General features: G+C 40.7%; 1 protein-coding gene across 4 annotated transcripts in view; it reads right to left on the bottom strand.

The window, feature by feature from the left end:
• The window catches only part of ctnnd2a (catenin (cadherin-associated protein), delta 2a), a 223842-nt gene that overhangs the window by 32184 nt on the left and 172312 nt on the right, over positions 1 to 19346 (bottom strand). For all 4 annotated transcript variants that reach the window (XM_079576430.1, XM_079576428.1, XM_079576429.1 and 1 more), the window contains exons 16-19: positions 11021 to 11138; positions 8617 to 8799; positions 4861 to 5034; positions 370 to 520 (exon numbers count right to left, since the gene is read on the bottom strand). In XM_079576430.1, the coding sequence (XP_079432556.1) occupies positions 370 to 520; positions 4861 to 5034; positions 8617 to 8799; positions 11021 to 11138 (626 nt within the window). The remainder of the gene's footprint in view (positions 1 to 369; positions 521 to 4860; positions 5035 to 8616; positions 8800 to 11020; positions 11139 to 19346) is intronic.

Raw genomic sequence — 19346 nt, 5'->3', positions numbered from 1 at the left:
AGACCAACTAAAGCTCTGAAAGCTCTGTGCAATCCTTTCATCTCTTCACTGCTATCCTCTTCACTCTTATATACCTTTCAGAAACATTTATCTGCAGAGGTTCTTAACGCCTACTTAGTCATTTCAACCATACTCCCACAACTTGATCTTCACATCAATTCCATGCATAGAATTATATTGGTTTATTAAAAGCATGTCTCCCGCCATAGTCAGAGTAATTAACATTAAACGACCCCTCAATTATCAAAGTCAATCTCTTTAACACGGAGATTGAAAGCAGCTTGTGTATTTGACATTAAATAGGTGCAGGTAGGATTATGGCTGCCTTTCTGGATGTGATGATGTGGAAATGCACGTATCAGTACTCACCAATGAGCTCCTTGTTCCTGATGTCCAGAGCCATATTTCGCAGAGCGGTGGCCACCGCACAAACCACTTTATCGTTGTCTATCCTCAGTAACTCCACCAGGATGGGCAGACCTTTTTCTTTGCGTACTGCCGCTCGGATGTACACCGACCACTGGGAAGAGGAAACAAAATACAAAGAAGCAGTGTCAATACTGAATGGCGGGGATTACAGAGTAAGGAACTGTGGGCTGCAGTACGAAATGTCAGGCATGAGATTTAATTAAATTCTATACAATGTTTATAATATGAAATTGAAAACTAATACTAGTGCAGTGCCTTAGAAACAGGTGATGTGGACGTTGATTCATATGGTCTGATCTGGGCTGCTCGATTATTGAAAAAATAATAATCACGATTATTTTAGTCATAATTGAAATCACGATTATTCAAACGATTATTTGTTGCCTTTGAAAAAAACATGATTTCAAGTATGCCCGATAGAGGAGAGGTCTCTGTTTCACACCTGCCCCCTGCTGGCCAGCCCTCACACCTGTGCAAGTAAACTGAGCAGCGCGGCCTGATGACATAATCACACAGCGCTGATGTCTTTATGTCAGGCAAAAGCATGAGCCATGGCACGTGAAATGCGAAGGGAAAATAATTGCAGCGGCATGAAATAATGCAAGTTTGTGAGATCGCTTCGGATGGACATGCGGGAGGGCATTCTTAATAATAGTTTTTTCTATAATAAGTTGAAAGGATGAACATCCTCATCATCAACCAAATATTTACTAAAGCTTATTGGAATGCATTGCGCTGAAGTGCTGTGGTGTCTCTCTAGTCAAGACTGTTGTGTATTTTGTGTTGTTTTATTAAATCCTGGCTTGGTGTTATTGTTACTGCTGAAATTGTTACGTATTGTTTGATTGTCTTATTGTTTCCCGATTATGCTATTTTTGTAATTGTTTAGTGTAATAATCGAATCGTAATCAAATTTTGATTAACTGCACAGCCCTAGTCTGATCAATAATGTTGAAGAGGGAGATTTGCTTTGTTCAATGGGTGCTTCATATAAAAGCAAGGGATAGAGTATACATGGAGATGTTAAAATAAATATTATTATGCTACTAATATTTGCAGTAATAATGTTATGTTCCCAAACAGTGACAGCATACCATTGTCATTATTAGACGTTCTCTATGTGATGATTTCAGATTTGTAGGCTCATTTAAAGGAATAGGCCACCGTTTTTACATACTGAGATATGTTCTTACCTTAGCTTTGACGAGTTCTTTAGGACCTGTCTGGTCTTCCCCCGTGCCTTCAATCACGTAAACACAGCGCAGACGGCGTTAGCATTTAGCCTCTCCCTCTCTCCTCTATAGCTCCAAAACAGGTCAAGATAGAAGCTACCAAGCTCTTCCACGTTTTCCCTATTTAAATATGGTTACGTGAAGTGTTACACTACAAAGTATAATTACACAAAATTAAACAATGTGGATTTTCTAAGCGGATAAAAGGGGGAACTATATTGTAAGGCGTAATAATACTAGGAGTAGTTCGAAATCCACGCAGTAATCTTCACTTTACTGCGCAGTAATCTTCACTTTACTGTGCGGATGCCAAACTACTCCTGGTAGTATTACGCCTTACAATATAGTCCCCCCTTTTATCCGCTTAGAAAATCCACATTGTTTAATTTTGTGTAATTATACTTTGTAGTGTCTTACTTCACGTAACCATATTTAAACAGGGAAAACGTGGAAGAGCTTGGTAGCTTCTATCTTGACCTGTTTTGGAGCTATAGTGGACAGAGGGAGAGGCTAAATGCTAACGCCGTCTGTGCTGTGTTTACGTGACTGAAGGCACGGGGGAAGACCAGACAGGTCCTAAAGAACTCGTCAAAGCTAAGGTAAGAACATATCTCAGTATGTAAAAACGGTGGCCTATTCCTTTAATGCTTACAACAAATTGTGAAAAAATGCAGTATTTACATTAAAGGGACTATACGGAGTTTAAAAATGTTAAAATTATGTATTTTCCCCCTCTACATGTTCCAGCTATGTCCTAATGTGTAGAATGAGCCCAGACCTATTTGCCAAAACTGCCTCTAAAATCCTGCACTGTCACTCAAAAAGGTGTTAATTCAGGTCCGAAGTGCCGTCATGCACGAGTTTAATATAGAAGCTGCAGTTACACATAAGGCCTTGTGATTTTATACTCACTACTGCCATCTCAGGCCATATGCGTAACTGCAGCTTCTATATTAAGCTCATGCATGACGGCACTTCAAGTAAAATCTTTTTGAGTGACAGTGCAGGATTTTAGAGGCAGTTGTGGTGAACAGGTCTGGGCTCATTCTACACAGTAGGACATTGCTGGGACATGTAGGAAAATGCGGAAAATACATAATTTAACATTTTTAAACTCTGTACAGTCCCTTTAACATAACATAAAATTCTTATTAGGGTTGTGGCTTGTCATCCTCGGGTCTCGAAAGCCATACAAAATAATTAAACAACCAACCAAACAAAAAATAAATAAATACAGTGTTTTTGAGGTTTTTTAAGGGATTCCAAAATGGTGAAAAAAAAGTCCATGAATTTATTCCAACAAATAATTTATCCCCAAAGTGAATAGATCATTTGTCCTTGCCAAAAGCTTAGCAGGCAGAGAGGGGTGAGTGCCAACGATACGCCAACACATCCTCTTCAGAGACTGTAAGCAGCAGCAGCAGCAGCAACCCCGCACTGTGCGCCAAGAGGGAGGGAGAGCTTGTCCAACCCAGACACAACAAAACATACTCGCACACACGTCGCACACACAAGTGGAGCAAGCCCCGAAAATAGAAAAGTGATTTCCTGAAGACCACCTGCCCTACATATTATCTCCTTTCTCATTGTTTTTCTGCGGGCTCCTCTTCCATCTCTGTCTAGAAATGTACCCAGTTGTGATACAGAGCGCTCGCTGCAACACTCAGCCTTTAGAAAAACTTGCCTGGATATAAAGCCCATTTCCTGGCACAGTTGTATTATTTGAAGGTCATTGCAAGTCTAAACCCTTACTTCTTGGCTTAACCTCTATATGCACCGGCCTTGAGGCGAACACAGCTTTCTGTAATTCCCAACAATATGACTCTGACTCATATTATTACCATTTGCTTCTACCATTCGTCAGCTGCCGTCGAACTGTGCCTATATTCCCTGAGGTGTCGGAGCTCGGGGCCTGTACATTATTACAGCAATCGCATTCCTACTGAACAATATTAGCTTTCACAGAAACACAGAGCAGAGAATTGCCATTTGAAAACATTTTTAAAACTGGCAGGATTTTGAAACTCAAGATAGTTTCAAGTTCTCTCTCTTAGTTATTTGTCCATGTGCAAGAGCCAATACTTGTGATGACAAGGCTTCAAAACGCAGTATATTGTAAGTTTAATATGGCAGAATGGACACATGCACTTATCTAAATGGAGAGAAACTTTGTAAAGTTTAAATTGTTGGGTATAGTACAAATTCATTCCTAACTTTCTGAATTGATTACATCACAATTCTTCAAATATATGAGTATATAAGCCCATACATGTCATAGAAGTAGCCTCGCCAAGGGGAAAACAGAATCTTTTGGAAAACATGTCTCACTCTTTTAAGCCATTTTCTGGCTAAATTATAATTTTATTCATCACATACAAATAAAGTCAAGTCTAAATCGGGTGCATATGGATGTTTATTCACAGCAGATTGTTCTGTAGAAGTGAAGAAACGGCAGACGTAGCTAGCGCTAGCATTACCACGATTAACGCATTCTCCGTTATTTATTTATGGGTTGCTGAACTATATTCATAATTCAGCATTTGTTAAAGGGAATAGATGCAAATTGGCCATTTTATACTCACTACTGCCACCTCAGGTCATACGTGTAACTGCACCTTCTATAATAAGCTCGTGCATGTGGGCAATTTGGACCCGAAGCAACAACTTTTTGAGTGACAGTGCAGGATTTTAGAGGCAGTTGGTCTGGGCTCATTCTACACATTAGGACATGGCTGGAACATGTAGGGGGAGGAAAATACATCATTTTAATATTTTTAAACTCTGTATAGTCCCTTTAAAGTAGTTTTTGAATAATTAGAGAAAGTTTAGATTTTTCTCCAAATTGTTTTCCCCCTGAACTGTTTTCAAACATGACCATATGGGCGATTCCAGAGATGCCGTCTGTATCTATTTCACATGATTCAGAGAGCTGAGAGTGGCACAGTATTATTTACAATAAATAAATATATATTAGCCTGCACTTGGGATCCTTAAAAACACATCTACTACTAGCAATAAAAATGAAATCATTATTGTCTTTATATCTGTATATCTTACACTAATTTAAACTGAACTGAAACTCTAAATGAAAATCTGGAGCAGAAGTGCTTAACACGTCACAGCATTGCGTTTTGGTCACAAAGTTTATAAAGGTTAAAAGTAGGCTGTCAAAAGGGCTGAGTGATCTGCTGAGCCGTACCTTCCAGCTGCCTGCGGCCAAGTTTTGCAACGCCCCGGCCGCTCCCTCCAGAGTGTCGGGATTAGAGCACTCAGACAGCAGGGTGAGGTAGGGCTTGACGATGGTGGGGTGCCACAGCATCTGCACACCTTTCGGGGGCTCCGGGGTGTCTGGAAACGGGCCCACGCCATCCCACTGCGAGGAAAATGGAGAGATTTTTGTAACTGTCTATCTGCAGTTTTTATACATGCCATTTTAAAACAATTTCCATGTTAAAATTCACACACGCTCCAAAAATACATAATATTATCCTAAATCATTATACAGTGGCTGACCCTTCTTTTGTAGCAATAACTGCTTTCCTGTAGTTGTAGATTAGACGTGCACAACGATCAGGATGAATCTTGGACCATTCCTCTTTACAAAACTGCTGCAGTTCAGCGAGATTCCTGGGTTCACTTTTTCCTCCCTGTCCTGTGAATGTTTACATGTTATGCCAATTAAAAATATGATAACATGTAACTGATTGGGTGGTATTTGTTTAAGCAAACACTGTTAATTTGTAACTGTAGTAAAAAAATAAAAATGTTATGTTAGGAATTATACTATCATTCACGGGCCGTGTGTGGTAAAATAATGTTAGAAAGATTGAGCAAATGTGAATGAAGGCCAGGATTCCAAACAGAACGCCCTGACCTATTAGGAAGTCAAAAGGACTGAGAGAATTACCAGTTCGATGGCTGGCTGTTCCCCGCAGTATTTAACACAGGTAATAGCAGGGGAGGGGTGAGGAGGTGGAGTGAAATCTAACAAAAAAGACATCTGAACGGGTAACTTTTCAATCTTGCTTTGAGCGCGGAACACCTAAAGCTCTGCCTCTCTCTTCTCTCTACCCCGGAGCCTGCCACCTCCTCTGCAAAAAAAAAAAAAGAATCCCTGTGATGTTAAGGCTTCTTTGTAGAGTGACATGCCCACACCTTTTTTGTGCAACCCTGCCGCTCTGGCCTCTCCCTCTCCCCCTATTTGTCATTTATTCCGCGTCCCACTTTCCGCAGCTGTTGATCGCCCCCTCTGTTCCTGCCTTTCCTTGCTCAATCCCTGTTTACCTCTTACTGTCTGTTTTCATCCTCCTCCTCTACCCCCCCATCCCCGGTCCCCGTTGACCTCTTCAGTTTCGCTCGGCTGCTCTTCCCCTTCTGGTGGTCTCAAGGTAAACTAGGCTATAGCGTGTCTCTGGAGAGGTGCTGTGAAGAGCCTATGCGTGCATGTCTTTATCTATACATAGAACCTCTCATCATGGAGTCAGGCCTGTTTATACGCTGGAGCACGGTGATATGAGACTCTTTCTATAGATCTGAACTATGGAAGAGAAGTACAATTATCCCAATTACATTTAGCACCGAAATGGCTGTGCTTAACCTCTCACCCCCAGCCACACAACCAAACATTCTCCAGCTATTACCCAGGCATTACCCAAATCTAAAAGCTGCCTGAAAAAAAAGTCAAAAAAGTGATGACAATGTGGCGACAATTAATGGAAACACATAGACCAGTTTTGAAGGTCTTTCATATGAGGCGTTACACTAACCTATAGGCTGCAAGATGATTTTAAAGCCCCGTAAAAGCCCCGCCCCCTTAACCAAGCGCATTTTCTCCAGTCCAGCTTTACTCAAATCTAGAAGCCTCTCGACTAGAAAGCTGTAATGACTCACTAGAAAACGAAGGCCTACAAAACTAACTTTTTTGTTGCCTTGTCGCTGGGTTTTTGTCACGTTTTGTCATGTTTGTATTATTGTTGCTTTTCTTGCTTTTTTGCCTCTCTTGTGGGGCTTCTTTGCTCATTTTTCATCCCTTATTTTTGTCGCGTGACATTTTTCGTCAAGTTTTTGTCACATTTTTGTTGTGTTTTCATCCTCGTTATTATTGCTATTTTGACACTTTGTTCAAGATGCCAAACTGGAGAACATGTCCCTGGTTCTGGTGGAGGTTAAGAGGTGAATTCATTTAGTTATTTCAGTTTATTACATCTGGCTTGATTTATTTTTATCTATTTATTTATTTATTGGTTTATTTGGTCGGACCCAGGACAGTGCTTACTAAAGGGACCTGATGCAAATTGGCCATTTTATACTCATTACTGCCACATCAGGTCATACGTGTAACTACACCTTCTATATTGAGCTCGTGCATGACGGCAATTTGGACCCGAAGTAAGAACAGTTGTGGTGAATAGGTCTGGGCTCATTCTTTACCTTAGGACATGACTGTAGGGGGAGGAAAATACATAATTTTAACATTTTTAAACTACGTATAGTCCCCTTAATGGACATACATGGGTCTCATGCATGTGAAAAGCCTCTGGAGGTCCAGGTCTGCCGGGTCTGCTAGTTGGGGTCCAAAAAAACCATGTCATGGTACCGCAACAGGTATTACCAGTATAGCATTTACATTATTGAAACTCTCTAACAAATGATATGTTAGAGAGTAAGAAAAAGAAATTGAGTAGAAATCAATATGAATGCAATACAATTTTAGTTATTTACTCCTATTATACTTTCATCATGTATCAAGCTTCAGCCAGTACATTCAGAAATGTAATATTGAACTGATGATTATGAGAAAAGCTCTCTGCAGAAGTAAAAATTAGCTTAGCGCTGTGTTAGGCCTGCGGTTTCTGGCACTCACCCCCAACAAATGCAATATAATACATTCACATTAGCACGCCCAGTCAGATATCGCATGGACAATAACACCTTTACAGGCCCTTTAGCAAGTCAGATCACAAGAGTGGCTGGCATCATCGCTATGGCAACAGACAGGACATTTCAGTGAAAGCGCGAAAGACTGGCACCAGAGCCCCGTGCGTGCGGCCGTCCTCGCTGTCTGACCCTTAACAAATGAACAAGCAGACAACATTAACTTTCGCTCAGTGTGTCCATCGTTTGTTTTTGTTCACTTGTTTTCAGGGACCTTTGGTTTATTCATGCATTGAACTTTTCAAAGGACTTTTGTTCAGCATGCTTTATTAGATAGGACTGCACAGGGTGAAAAGGGGGTGAAGAATGGGGTGGGCATTCAGCAAACGAGACGGGACTTGAACCCACGACACATGGCAGTATCCTCAACCGAGCAATTCACTGCATTGTTATTGAGACAAAGTTTAACCTTCCTTATGACTGGTAAGCAAAATAAACTTTTTTACCTCTTTATCACATATTGCATGCTTTTTCCCCGCCTTAACCAAGTGCATTGTCTCCAGTTCAACTTTACCAAATCTAAAATCTTCTTGAAAAAAGCGACCAAAAAGTGATGAAAATGTGAGAAAAAAGTGACGAAAAAGTGACAAAAATGTGACGAAAAAGAAATGAAAAAATTATGAAAAAGATGCAAAAATGTATGACTCTGGCCTATAGGCTGTAAACCTTTAGATTTGGGTAAAGCTAAACTGGAGAAAATGCATTCGGGTCAAGCAGTCTTAAATATCGAGTGTGGGTCAAATAGATTAAATTAACACAGAATCATTTACAGACACATGTTAAAATAATCGTGCGCCACTACATAATATGAGACGCAGAAGCCTTTCAAAGGATTCTCTGAGCTACCAAAGCTAATTTTCCATCCATATCTTCTATTATTTACCAAACATCTCTCTTGGACACAGCCATTCCTTTTCAATATGTTCTTCTCAGAGGTGCTTTAGAAAAGTGGCACAGTAGGCGGTAAAGAAAACTGGCATAGTGCAAAAATCCATTGATGAAAGTTTCGTAAAGCTCTCACCTGCTCAGCTCCCTTCTTTTTCTTCTTCTTCTTGCCCCAGCATCCGGAGCTCTCCCCATCCCGTCCATTGGCATCGCAGAGCAACCCGTCCAGCTCCTCCAGTCCCCCCTGCTGGCCGTGGGAGGTCTCTGCCGCCAGCCGATATGATAGATTCCTTAGGATGCAAACGCAGTTCTCTACAGTCTGAACACAAGATAATGAAAGAGCACACAGTCACTTTATCCAACAGCAAAAGTGAAAAGAAGAAATAGACTCTTGTTGGTAATAAACTTTGGATTTCAGTTAGCAATGACTTTGAAATGAGATTACAAGAAAATGAGGAAAAATGACAGAGCCCAATATATCGTATCACAGCCCATTAAACAACCAGTTTATGGGCACACCCCGCGGCAGTGAAACGTGCCACACAGATTACAACAATCAATGGCGCCTATGCTTAGGTGTGTGCTGCTTCAGGACAATGCGGGGAGTCGTCAAGTGGAAATTAACAAAGACGAATCATCCATCTTCTCGTCGTCTGACCGATAGTTTACTCAAAAACAACTAGGCGGTGTAATTGAACGGCCCGGAGAGATGAGACAAAACAAAAACAATGTGCCACTCCAATGAACTGCAGTCAGAAACTCACTCAAATCTCATTACGGGATAAGCCACAAATTGTTATGCATTACTTATACAATATTCTGTGCCGCTTTGAAATTGGAATCTTCTATATGAGCCTTGTTCTACAGTCAATCCAGATATATATGATAAAAGATTAAAGTAAAATTGGACTTTATTTTGCACCTTCCTCATGTCTTGTACTTCGCAACGTTAACTTAAGGCACAATAGAAAATGATCTTCTTCTTTGTATGACGATTTGGCTTATACTAGACTGGTTCCACACAAAAGCTAGAAGCCTATTGAAACTCTGGCTCTTTGTAGAAATAGCCTTTGAGCTAACACAGAGCATGAAGAACCTTCTGAAGATAGAGAAACACCCTCAACACAATCAACCCAGTCCAGTTGACAACATCTCGAAATCTCTACTACGCTTGATGATTCAGGGACAACTGATAGCTTTCACTAAAAACTTAAATCCTCCATTGGTTTACCACTACACTTACTGAGTCTGGTTTATGACGAAACAATCCCAGTCTCTAAAAGAATAGAAGAGCAAAGCCTGAGCGTGTGTCTAAAGTGCATTATTGTTGCTACAACAACCACTCGCAGGTCAAGCTGCCAATCAGTCTTTGTTACAGCGTGTGTGACTGGCGAGCTGCTCCGGTGAGTGTGGTCAGCCAGTCGAGTGGTTCAGACGCTTAAACAGTGATTAAGGGTGTCCATTTAGAAAGGCTTGGAGACGCCGAGACCTTGAGAAGCCAGCCATGCAGGACACTGTTTATGTAGTATTGACTGATGTGACTTATACACTCCACCCGCAATAGTCATGGACATGTGGAGGAAATCTTCTCTCTGCAGCAATTTATCTGTGATCCGGAGTGCAGTGATTTGCAATAATTGGATTTTACACACACTATTTTAATTAGTTTAGGTGTAAACAAGAAATAGGTGTGGTTATGGAAGTCCTGACTCCTCCCATGAGGAGAGGGCAGGGTTTAAATAGGCCCAATCAATGATGTTGAAAGTTTTCTATTGTATTAGAAAATTCCTGGATGAGAGCCTAAACAAACTTTTCCACTTTTGTGGCTTTCTGTAGCTTTGCCTGAGGAATGCAAAATACTGCTTGAATGTAGTGAAACACAACTACGAGGGAACAACGTTATACCATGCTTTGAAGCTCAAAGAAGGCTATTTTGCATGATATGTCCAATTTAAGGTTGTGACAAGGCATACCCTGCTTGTTACCCTTTGTGGCTGGAATTAATGAGCCCACTATTAGTTAGTATGCTTAGCATACTTTTCATACTAACTAATAAAGAAGAAAGCTGAACTACATAAAAGCTTTCCTTTTTGTGAAGGTTAATGAACCTAAAACAGTAATGCGGATAAACTGGACTCTTATTTGTCTAACTTTGGAAACAAAGACCATTCTCTTCTTTAATAGGTTCAGGAGCAGGACCACGCCTCAAACTATCACACTTTGCACACCAACCACTCTTGTTTTCACCTAACCACGCCTCTAATTACCCATGAGCCATATACACCAAGCCAAGCCAAGTCGAGGGGGGTCCCGAAGAGCTGGGTTCAACCGAGATGGAGCCCCCACCCACAGTCTTGCCCAGTTTCCCTTCACACTATAACCTTGTAAATATACTCTTAATTGCACTTTGTTGTGGAGTGGTCCATGCTAGTAAACTGCATTTAGTTTTTTTTAAATGCAAATGTTATAAAAAGTCCAGTACTGAGTTTGAGATTTGGGCTTAGTCATGGTCCCTGTGTTATTGCCAGTCTTCCACACACCTTGCTGTCGATCTCGCTGCTGCCCAGAGAGGTCTGGATGACGTATAGCAGAGCATCTGTCAGGCCGTCGCACTCCCTCATCCTCCGCCTTGCCTCTTCTCCCGCCGAGCTTACATTTCTGCAACACACATAAAAAAAAGAAAAAAAAAGTGGTTACTCGACTGGCGTTGGTTGTGTTTGCCAGTAGAAAAACAAATGAAGAGAGGCAGGATAACACAGCGGGAAGGGATGCAAGAGTGGGAGAGTGAGAGACAGGAGGAAAACCTGGCAGCGCTCCTACACTAAACAATTGAAACGGGAGCATTAAAATTCTGGATACATCTCAATCTATTCCCCAAAGGCTTACTTCAATTTTTAAGGCACTTGACTTGAGTCCAAGAGAGAAAAAAAAATCCCTCTTTAGTGAGACAGTTGGTGCTGGAACTTCACAGCCAAAGCTCACAGTCAGGCAGCTTTGATAATTTGACAATATTGTTCCATTTATTATAGGGGGGGATTTGCCAGTCCGCGGATTTGAAAGAATGAATAGGGTTTTAATTGAACTGGAGGTACAGGTGGGTGGCGTTGGGTGGGAATTTGTTTTGGGGCTAAACCATGAATCCGTCAGTGTTCCAGACATTGAATGAAAAGCCAGTTTTAAACAATTGCTACACATCAAGTGCTTTGCATACTCCCACAAATTATATTGCACAATGATTACAGCTTAATTGGGGCACATAGAAGAGCCGTAAGAGAGAGGTGCGGGATGGTGTGTGCATTAAACATCCGGGAAGCGTGATTTAGGGTCAATGTAAATGACCAATCATCCGAACGCCATTAGCCAAATTAAAACGAAAATTAAATTGTAACAGAATAAATTATGCTGGCGATAAAGGCTTTCAGAAATAAATGAGGCTGGTTAGAACAGTGCACAGACCTGATAAATCATATCACTAAAAGGAGCATGAGGTGCTGGTTATATAGATATACAGCTATGCATTTTTTTTTTTTTATATGTCATTCATTACTTTGCTGGAAGGAAACATTAGGCTTAAATACATATAGGTTGTCTTCCTAACACTAGTTTGATAATACATTTCAGAAATAGCATTGTTGTTTATTATTTACTTAGAACAGGACAGCACATGCTAATGAACATACAGTGGTGAGAATAAGTAATTTGGAATTTCTCACATTTCTGCCAAAATTGGTCACTAAATGTGGTATGACCTCCAGCAAAATCACTGGAATGATTAAACAGTGTCTGCCTGAACCAATACCACCATTTACATTTGATTATATTCTTATTAGCCATATCATGTAAACATTCACAGGAGAGCGTGGAATAAGTGAGTGCACCGCCTGAATCTCACTGAGCTGCAGCAGTTTTTTAAAGAGGAATGTTCCAAGATTCATCCTGATTGTTGTGAACGTCTAATCTGCAACGACAGGAAAGCAGTTATAGCTGCAAAAGAAGGGCTAGCCAGCTATTAAATACAAGGGTTCACTTACTTATTCACATGCTGTTGTGAATGTCACAGGTTTTTTCTGAAAAACATCTTCATAAACTTGTGAATTAATTTTTCTATTGATGATGGCACGAACAGCCCCAAATCATGATTCTCCCTGCACCATACTTCAAAGTGAGCATAGGGTTTTGATGTTGCTGTGCTGTTCCATTTTCCCTCCACACATGACGTTGTGTGTTCCTCCCAAACTCTTCAACTTTGGCTTGCAAAAGAGCACTTGGATGCTCCACAGCACTACTGGAAAAAATATTCAGTGGACTGTTGGACTGTCTTGGACCATTCCTCTTTACAAAACTGCTGTAGTTCAGTGAGATTCAGGCGGTGTACTTACTTATTCCACGCTCTCCTGTGAATATCTACATGTTAATCAAATGTAAATGTTTGGGTGGTATTAGTTCAGGCAGACACTGTTTAATCATTCCTGTGATTTTGAGGAAGATCAGACCACATTTAGTGACCAGTTTAGGCAGAAATGTGAGAAATTCCAAACGGTGTACGTCCTTTTTTTCGCCACTGTACATGAGACTCATGCATGGAAACACGCCTTGCCAAATTGTATTGCACTCTCAATCCAGGCCTATCACATGTTTTTAGTGATAGGGGAAATCAGAGCAACAGAAGGAAACCCAACACCTTCTAGCTGTGAAGCATAAGCTGCGCCATCGTGCCACCCCGCCTTTTAGCTCCCAACATGCTCCTGAGCACAAGGAGCATCACTTTTTTCAGTTTTTGTTTTAGTTGTTCTTTGGATGAAGCAACATATAACCCGGAATGCTCTGCCGCGTGGCTTTAAGACTTGTTTCTTCCTTCAGAGATGGTGCCCAAAAACTTTAAAGAACAATTATGTCCCACACATCACCAAGCTTCAACTATGCCACCTGGCTGATAAGTTTAATTGCAAAGTGCAGATAGCTTAAAGAGCTTTCCTAATGGGTGAAATGTCAAATAAAAACAGATGAGGGAGACAATAGAGGTGCGAGCGGTCTTAAATTAAAAAAAGTTCATCTATCAGGCTGGCATAATAAAGAGATCGCAGCTGCTCCCCGGTCTATGCATTGAGGTCAATCATTTATTGTACTGATGAGAAAGAGGGAAAACGGCGAGTGAAAGGAAGACACAAGAACTCAATTAAAACTTTTGCGTTCACGGCTCCTCGCTTCCATGAGAAGGTCAAGTCATTTTCACCCACTTTGAATGCTAATGGGCAAACAAGCTACACAGAGGAGCGCTTGCCTATAAGCGCAGACACGAGCCGCTGTCAGGCAGGCCGATACAAAACAACACGGGTGTGAAAATACTTCACCTTGACAAATGTTTAACCACCACAGACAGGAGGTAGCACGGATGAGAAACAGTGAATGGAGATTATTTATTGCTTTAAAACGACAGCCTTGAATATACCGACATCCACACCAGTAATGTTTTATACCTGCAGTGTGATCATGTGTGAAGGCACTCAGCTTTAAGCGCACAGGGATGAGTAATGCTAATACACAATACCCAAGACAGAGGAAATAATGATAATAATACTGTCGGTTTATCCAGAAAGCAAAAAAGAAAAAAAACTCCTCTCTGATGAAATGTCTATTGAAGAGTTATATGTTTTTTCCTAGGGCTTGATATTAAAAAACGTAATGGAGTGGAGGAGTTAATGCCGCATTCACTTCATTTACTCTTTCTTCGTTTTTTTTTAATGGGTTGTGCCTGTTCATGAACATACATGAGACTCATGCATGTAAACACACCAGGCCAGATTCTACATAGACCTTGATTAACTTCTTAACTCCCGTCTTAATCGAGTGCATTTTCTCCAGTTCAGCTCTACCCAAATCTCAAAGGTTACAGCCTATAGGCCAGAGTAATTTTGATTTTATCATTGTATCTCATGTAAGGTGACCATGGGTGTTTTGAAAGGCACTGACAAATAAAATGTATTATTATTATTATTATTAATGCCTCATTTGAAAGCTAAGACCTACAGAGCTTATCTAAATGTATCTATTCCCTGGTGTGGTCATCACTTTATTAAATATTTTGTTGGGTTTTCGGCACATTTACTGCACATTTTCGTTGTTTTTGTCACCTTTCCATTGCTCTTTTGTAGCTTTTTCTCAGTTTTTCATCACTTTCTTGGTCACTTTTCTGTTAAGTTTTCATCACACACCTTTGTCACCTTTTCTGCGCTCTTTTGTTGCATTTTTATTCTGGTTGTCTTCTCATTTCTGTTGCTATTTTGACGCTTTTTTCCAAGAACCTTTCAGATTTGAAAAAAAGCCAAACTGGAGAAAATGTGCTTGGTTGAAGAGGTTAAATTAGTGGTTCTCAAACTTCAGTCCTATTGTAATTTATTGATTTTTTTGTAACACATTTTGTAATGATATATTCCTCAAGGCCAGTGAATAGTGAGGCAAGTGCATTCTCACTTGTTCTTGTTCTTCTGGTGTCAAAGTGTGATAATCCCTGGCCTAAATTGCATTGTCCTGCATTTGCACTATCAAACACACTCTCATTCATACCCCAGTGTTAATCGGATACAAGGTGGGTAAAGTGTCTTACCCCAAGGACACAGCGACTTCAATTAGGCTTCAGAAAATAGTTGGATAAAGTGGTCGATGTTTGTATCAAAGCCACTAAAACAAAACAAAATCTAACAATTCTCCTCTTTTCAGTAGATGTTATAATTATAGACATCTCTGCTAAAAAAATCCATTTGTGCTTGAGAAGCCCATTGAAACAGTATGCATTCTGCTATTGCGTTACATTTTGTATCGAAAACTATGCGGCGTGTAGGAGGTGTAAAATAGCACTTTAGCACAGTCTTTATCCTCACACATCACTCAAGGTCCATGCCGCTGTACCGCTTGACTTTTGCAGACACGATATTTCCACTGTTATTTAAATACTGTCACTTTTTTTGCTTTGGATTTGAAATAGTGTATAATGTTTTTGTTGCAATGCTTTTTCTTGCACACTGCCTGCCTGTCAGTGCTTAATAGCCTGTATCCATCTGGGCTAAAGTGTCCTGGAAAGTCCTGCAGCAGAGACTCCCCGGTGCATTGAGGAGTTTCCATCGCGCGTGTGTGGCTCTGACAGCAGTGAACAGTCTGCGCATTGGAACTGTCCACTGCTTTCGCTAATGAAGCAAGAGGAATCGTCCGCTTTCACAACATCTTTTTTCCTCATGTGGTGCTTACCAACAAACAATGTGAAGCCAGAATTGAGAGGAAAATAAATAAAGTCTGCTAACTATTAATTGTCAGGTACCAGCAGTATGTCTTTGTGCTATCTAACACCTCCGCTGCATCATTTTAGACAAAGGCCTGATGCTACAGTATTGGAGGCAACACTAATGACTTTATAGATTCTGTACATTCAGAGAAATACACCAAGCAACTATTTTGATCATACAAAAAAAATCCTATCTTTTAAATTTCATATTATTCTTCTGAGACACTGAAGAGGCACCAAGAGCCCCCCACACCTGCAGCACAGTGGAGGCGTCACAAGAGAAGCTACAGGAAACAAGGAAGGGACAAACAAGGAGGTATCCGGGCGAGACTCACAGCTAAGCCATAAATGCCTTCTATTGTTCTGGCAAATGGACGTTCACTGGAGAACAAAACAGATCAACTGATCTTCCCAGAAGATGGTGAAAGACTGTTGTGGAGTGGAGGGAGCTGCGCAGGAGGAAGAGGAAGGAGGAGGTGGAGCTCTGAAACAGGGAGAAACCCAGGAGGCGCTGCACTGTTTCAGAGGATCAGAGGAGGACTAAAGGCAGCCAGGTTTCCTCCAGGGTGCTACAGTTTCCTCTAGCTACAAAAACATGCAGGTCAGGTTGACCCACAGTGGTGCCGCGGCTCAGGACTAACACCTGAACACTATTTTTGTTTTGTTTCATACGCTTGTACAATGACAAATAAAGCACTTACTTACTTACTTATAGTACTACACAAATGTCATCATTATTCAGGATTGGCACAGGCACAATGGGCCCTAGGCTTTAGTAAGGCAAGATAAGTGTCATTGCCCCTTCTTTTGGAAAGTCTTCTTCAGATCTGTACATCACAACAGACTTGCCTGTTTTACCTGTATATGGCTAGATTATGACAATTAAAATAATATGTAGCAGATTTCTATTATTAGTTAAAACTGAACAATGTGTTTATTGTGTGAACTGTGTAAAAAGTCTTCCTTTAACATTGAATCTTTCCTAACATAGATTAACATTTCTGGAGAGCATCCAATCCCCTATGTGCATTTTATATGCCATTCAGCTCGAACGCGACCCCAAATTCACTTAAACTATTTAACAAGTCCATTACAAACTCAGACACTCTATTCCCATTCTGATGCCATTCTTCAGTAATTCGGTCTAACTCATTAGCCCGCATCATTAAATAATTACCCGATGAGAGAAAAAGGCACAAACTTGATTAAACATCCCTTTAAGGAAGTGGCAGTAGTTATTGTAGTTGCAGGTAGAAAACAGAAAAGTCCCTTTGTTGAAAAAGACAATGGCCTTAATAGTGTCCAGTTTTTAAGTGTTACCAACTGGGAAAAACAGTTCTACTTAGCATTAGATTTGATAAGCGCTTTCTCAAGTTATTTTGTATTTGCTTTCCAAAGACTGACAACTGTTACACAATGCTGTGACCTGCATACTATTGTTTTTGTAGAACAATAAAAGGCAATCAACAATTATGTTAGCTGTCAAAAATATATGCATGTAAACCATTAGACAGACTCAGGAGAATGTCTGACACTACTTAAACTGTCTGGCAGCATAAAATGAACTACTGCACACAGCAGAGTCATTTTGAAAGGTACAATCCAGTGTAGTCAGATCTACAAAGACCATCATTTAAATCTGGTCCATGCAACACGTGGCGAGCTCTCAACATGAACCGATTTCGGACAGCTGGGCCTCTGATGCCTTATAAGGAACAAATGGCCGCAGCGTGACTTTCTCCAGCAGCTGGCATGCGTGCCAATGTGCCTGTGTGTGCCTTTGTGTGGAAGAGAAGGTGCCTTTATTGCCTGCAATCCCATTGGACAACATATGGGTCCTCCAGCATCATTAGCTGCTTGGCCCACATTTTATATAGGGCCACGCATAGACACTCCATCACAGCGCAAGAGCCGCACATTTACAAGGCCATTATGAAAAACACCTGATGCCCCGACACCAGTTCATCCCCATTATCACGTGGGAGTCCCTACTGGCAAGATTTCACACGATGATTCAGGAGCAAATCACTTATGACAAAAGACACCAATAATGAAGAGGGCATGAATGTGCAAACACAGGAGGCATGTGGACAAGGCAACCGTATCATGTGTGAGGTCACGGCCCTCAAGACATATAATACATTCACAATATAAGGTTTTGCAAAAAAGAAATCTGGTCTTGGCTGTTTTTAGTTTTCTTCTTATTTGCTCTTGTTAAATGATGCTGCTTTTGTGTCTGGAATATTACATGCAGCTTAATCCTGGTTTAGAGCTGGATAAACTAAGCTTAGTGCTAGTTTTGATTTATCTGAGAAAAGCATTTCAATTTCACAATCATTATTGCAAAATTTTAACACCTTGATTGCATGTAATTATTTTTCTAATCCTGCGTGACTCAAGTGCCCACACAGACCTTGCCGTGTCCCTGCATCACCCCACACCAAAACACAAGGCAGAAAGACCCAGCTCTACAGAAGCAGAGACACCTTCATTACTCTTTGACTCGCCACTGAGATCTTGTTAGCCACTGATTCCCATTGTTCACCATCTCCAACTCTTCTAATCTTTCCCCAACTTTTTTGGCTCTATACCTCCCTCACTCCTGCGGTTTGGATCTTTAGCTTCGCCGTGTGGAGCAGTGCAGTGACAGCATCATTTGTCTTGCCACACATATTGGAGGCAGACGCACACACACAGTCACTAAAGTCCTATAAACTCCTCAGTGAATCACAAAAGCTTGACACAAACGCAAGAACGTCAGAGAGTTAACAAGTAACATAATGGAAAACGACTAGGACTAGTTCCAATCACACAAGGACAAAGTAATATGTAAAGCACGGCCAATTACACAAGTCTAAGCAGCATGGCTTTCCATGACATTTTCCTGGATGCTCAAAACACATTTGTTCTTGGAGTAAAGAACATATTTTGAATTGGTGTAGGATTATTTTAATGACAAATATCATAGACAGTACACAGCCTGGCCAAAAAAAGGCTGCCTCTAAAAATGTCACGTAATCTTACTTGGTTGCACCTCCTTCAGCACACATTAACTGTGACATTGTTTGACTGGTTTTTGCATTGTCACAAGTTTTCATTTTGGTCATTGTTCCATTCATTCACCATGATCTTGTATTGATGATGGGAGAGTCAGACCAATGTGCAAAGCCTTCTCCAGCACACCTAAAGATTCTCAAAGGGTTAAGGTTTGAACTCTGTTGTGGCCAATCCATATGGGAGAAATATGTCCCTGAACCATTCCTTCACTGTTTGAATAATACTGACATTGTTATCTTGGAACATGCTTGTGCCATCCGTAAAGAAAAGATGGAATAACCTGGTCATTCAGTGAGTTAGCAAACCTCATTATTTGAGAACAAAATGTTTGTGAACATAGACCTGACCACCTGGAGCAACACCTGAAGCAGGTGGTGACTTTCCAGACATCATTATATAAAAAGACCACCACATATCACATTCATTTGGTCAATAGGGGCAAATTAGGGTATACACTTTTTATGTCATTTTGATTCTACTGTAAACATGCTCAGATTGGCAAAACAAATGTCATGCGTTGAACACTTCTCTAA

The sequence above is a fragment of the Gobius niger genome (genome assembly GCF_951799975.1).
Source record: "Gobius niger genome assembly, chromosome: 18".
NCBI classification, from domain to species: Eukaryota; Metazoa; Chordata; class Actinopteri; order Gobiiformes; family Gobiidae; genus Gobius; species Gobius niger.
The sequence above is the reverse complement of the archived record's forward strand: the minus strand, read 5'-3'. Positions and strand labels throughout refer to the sequence as shown.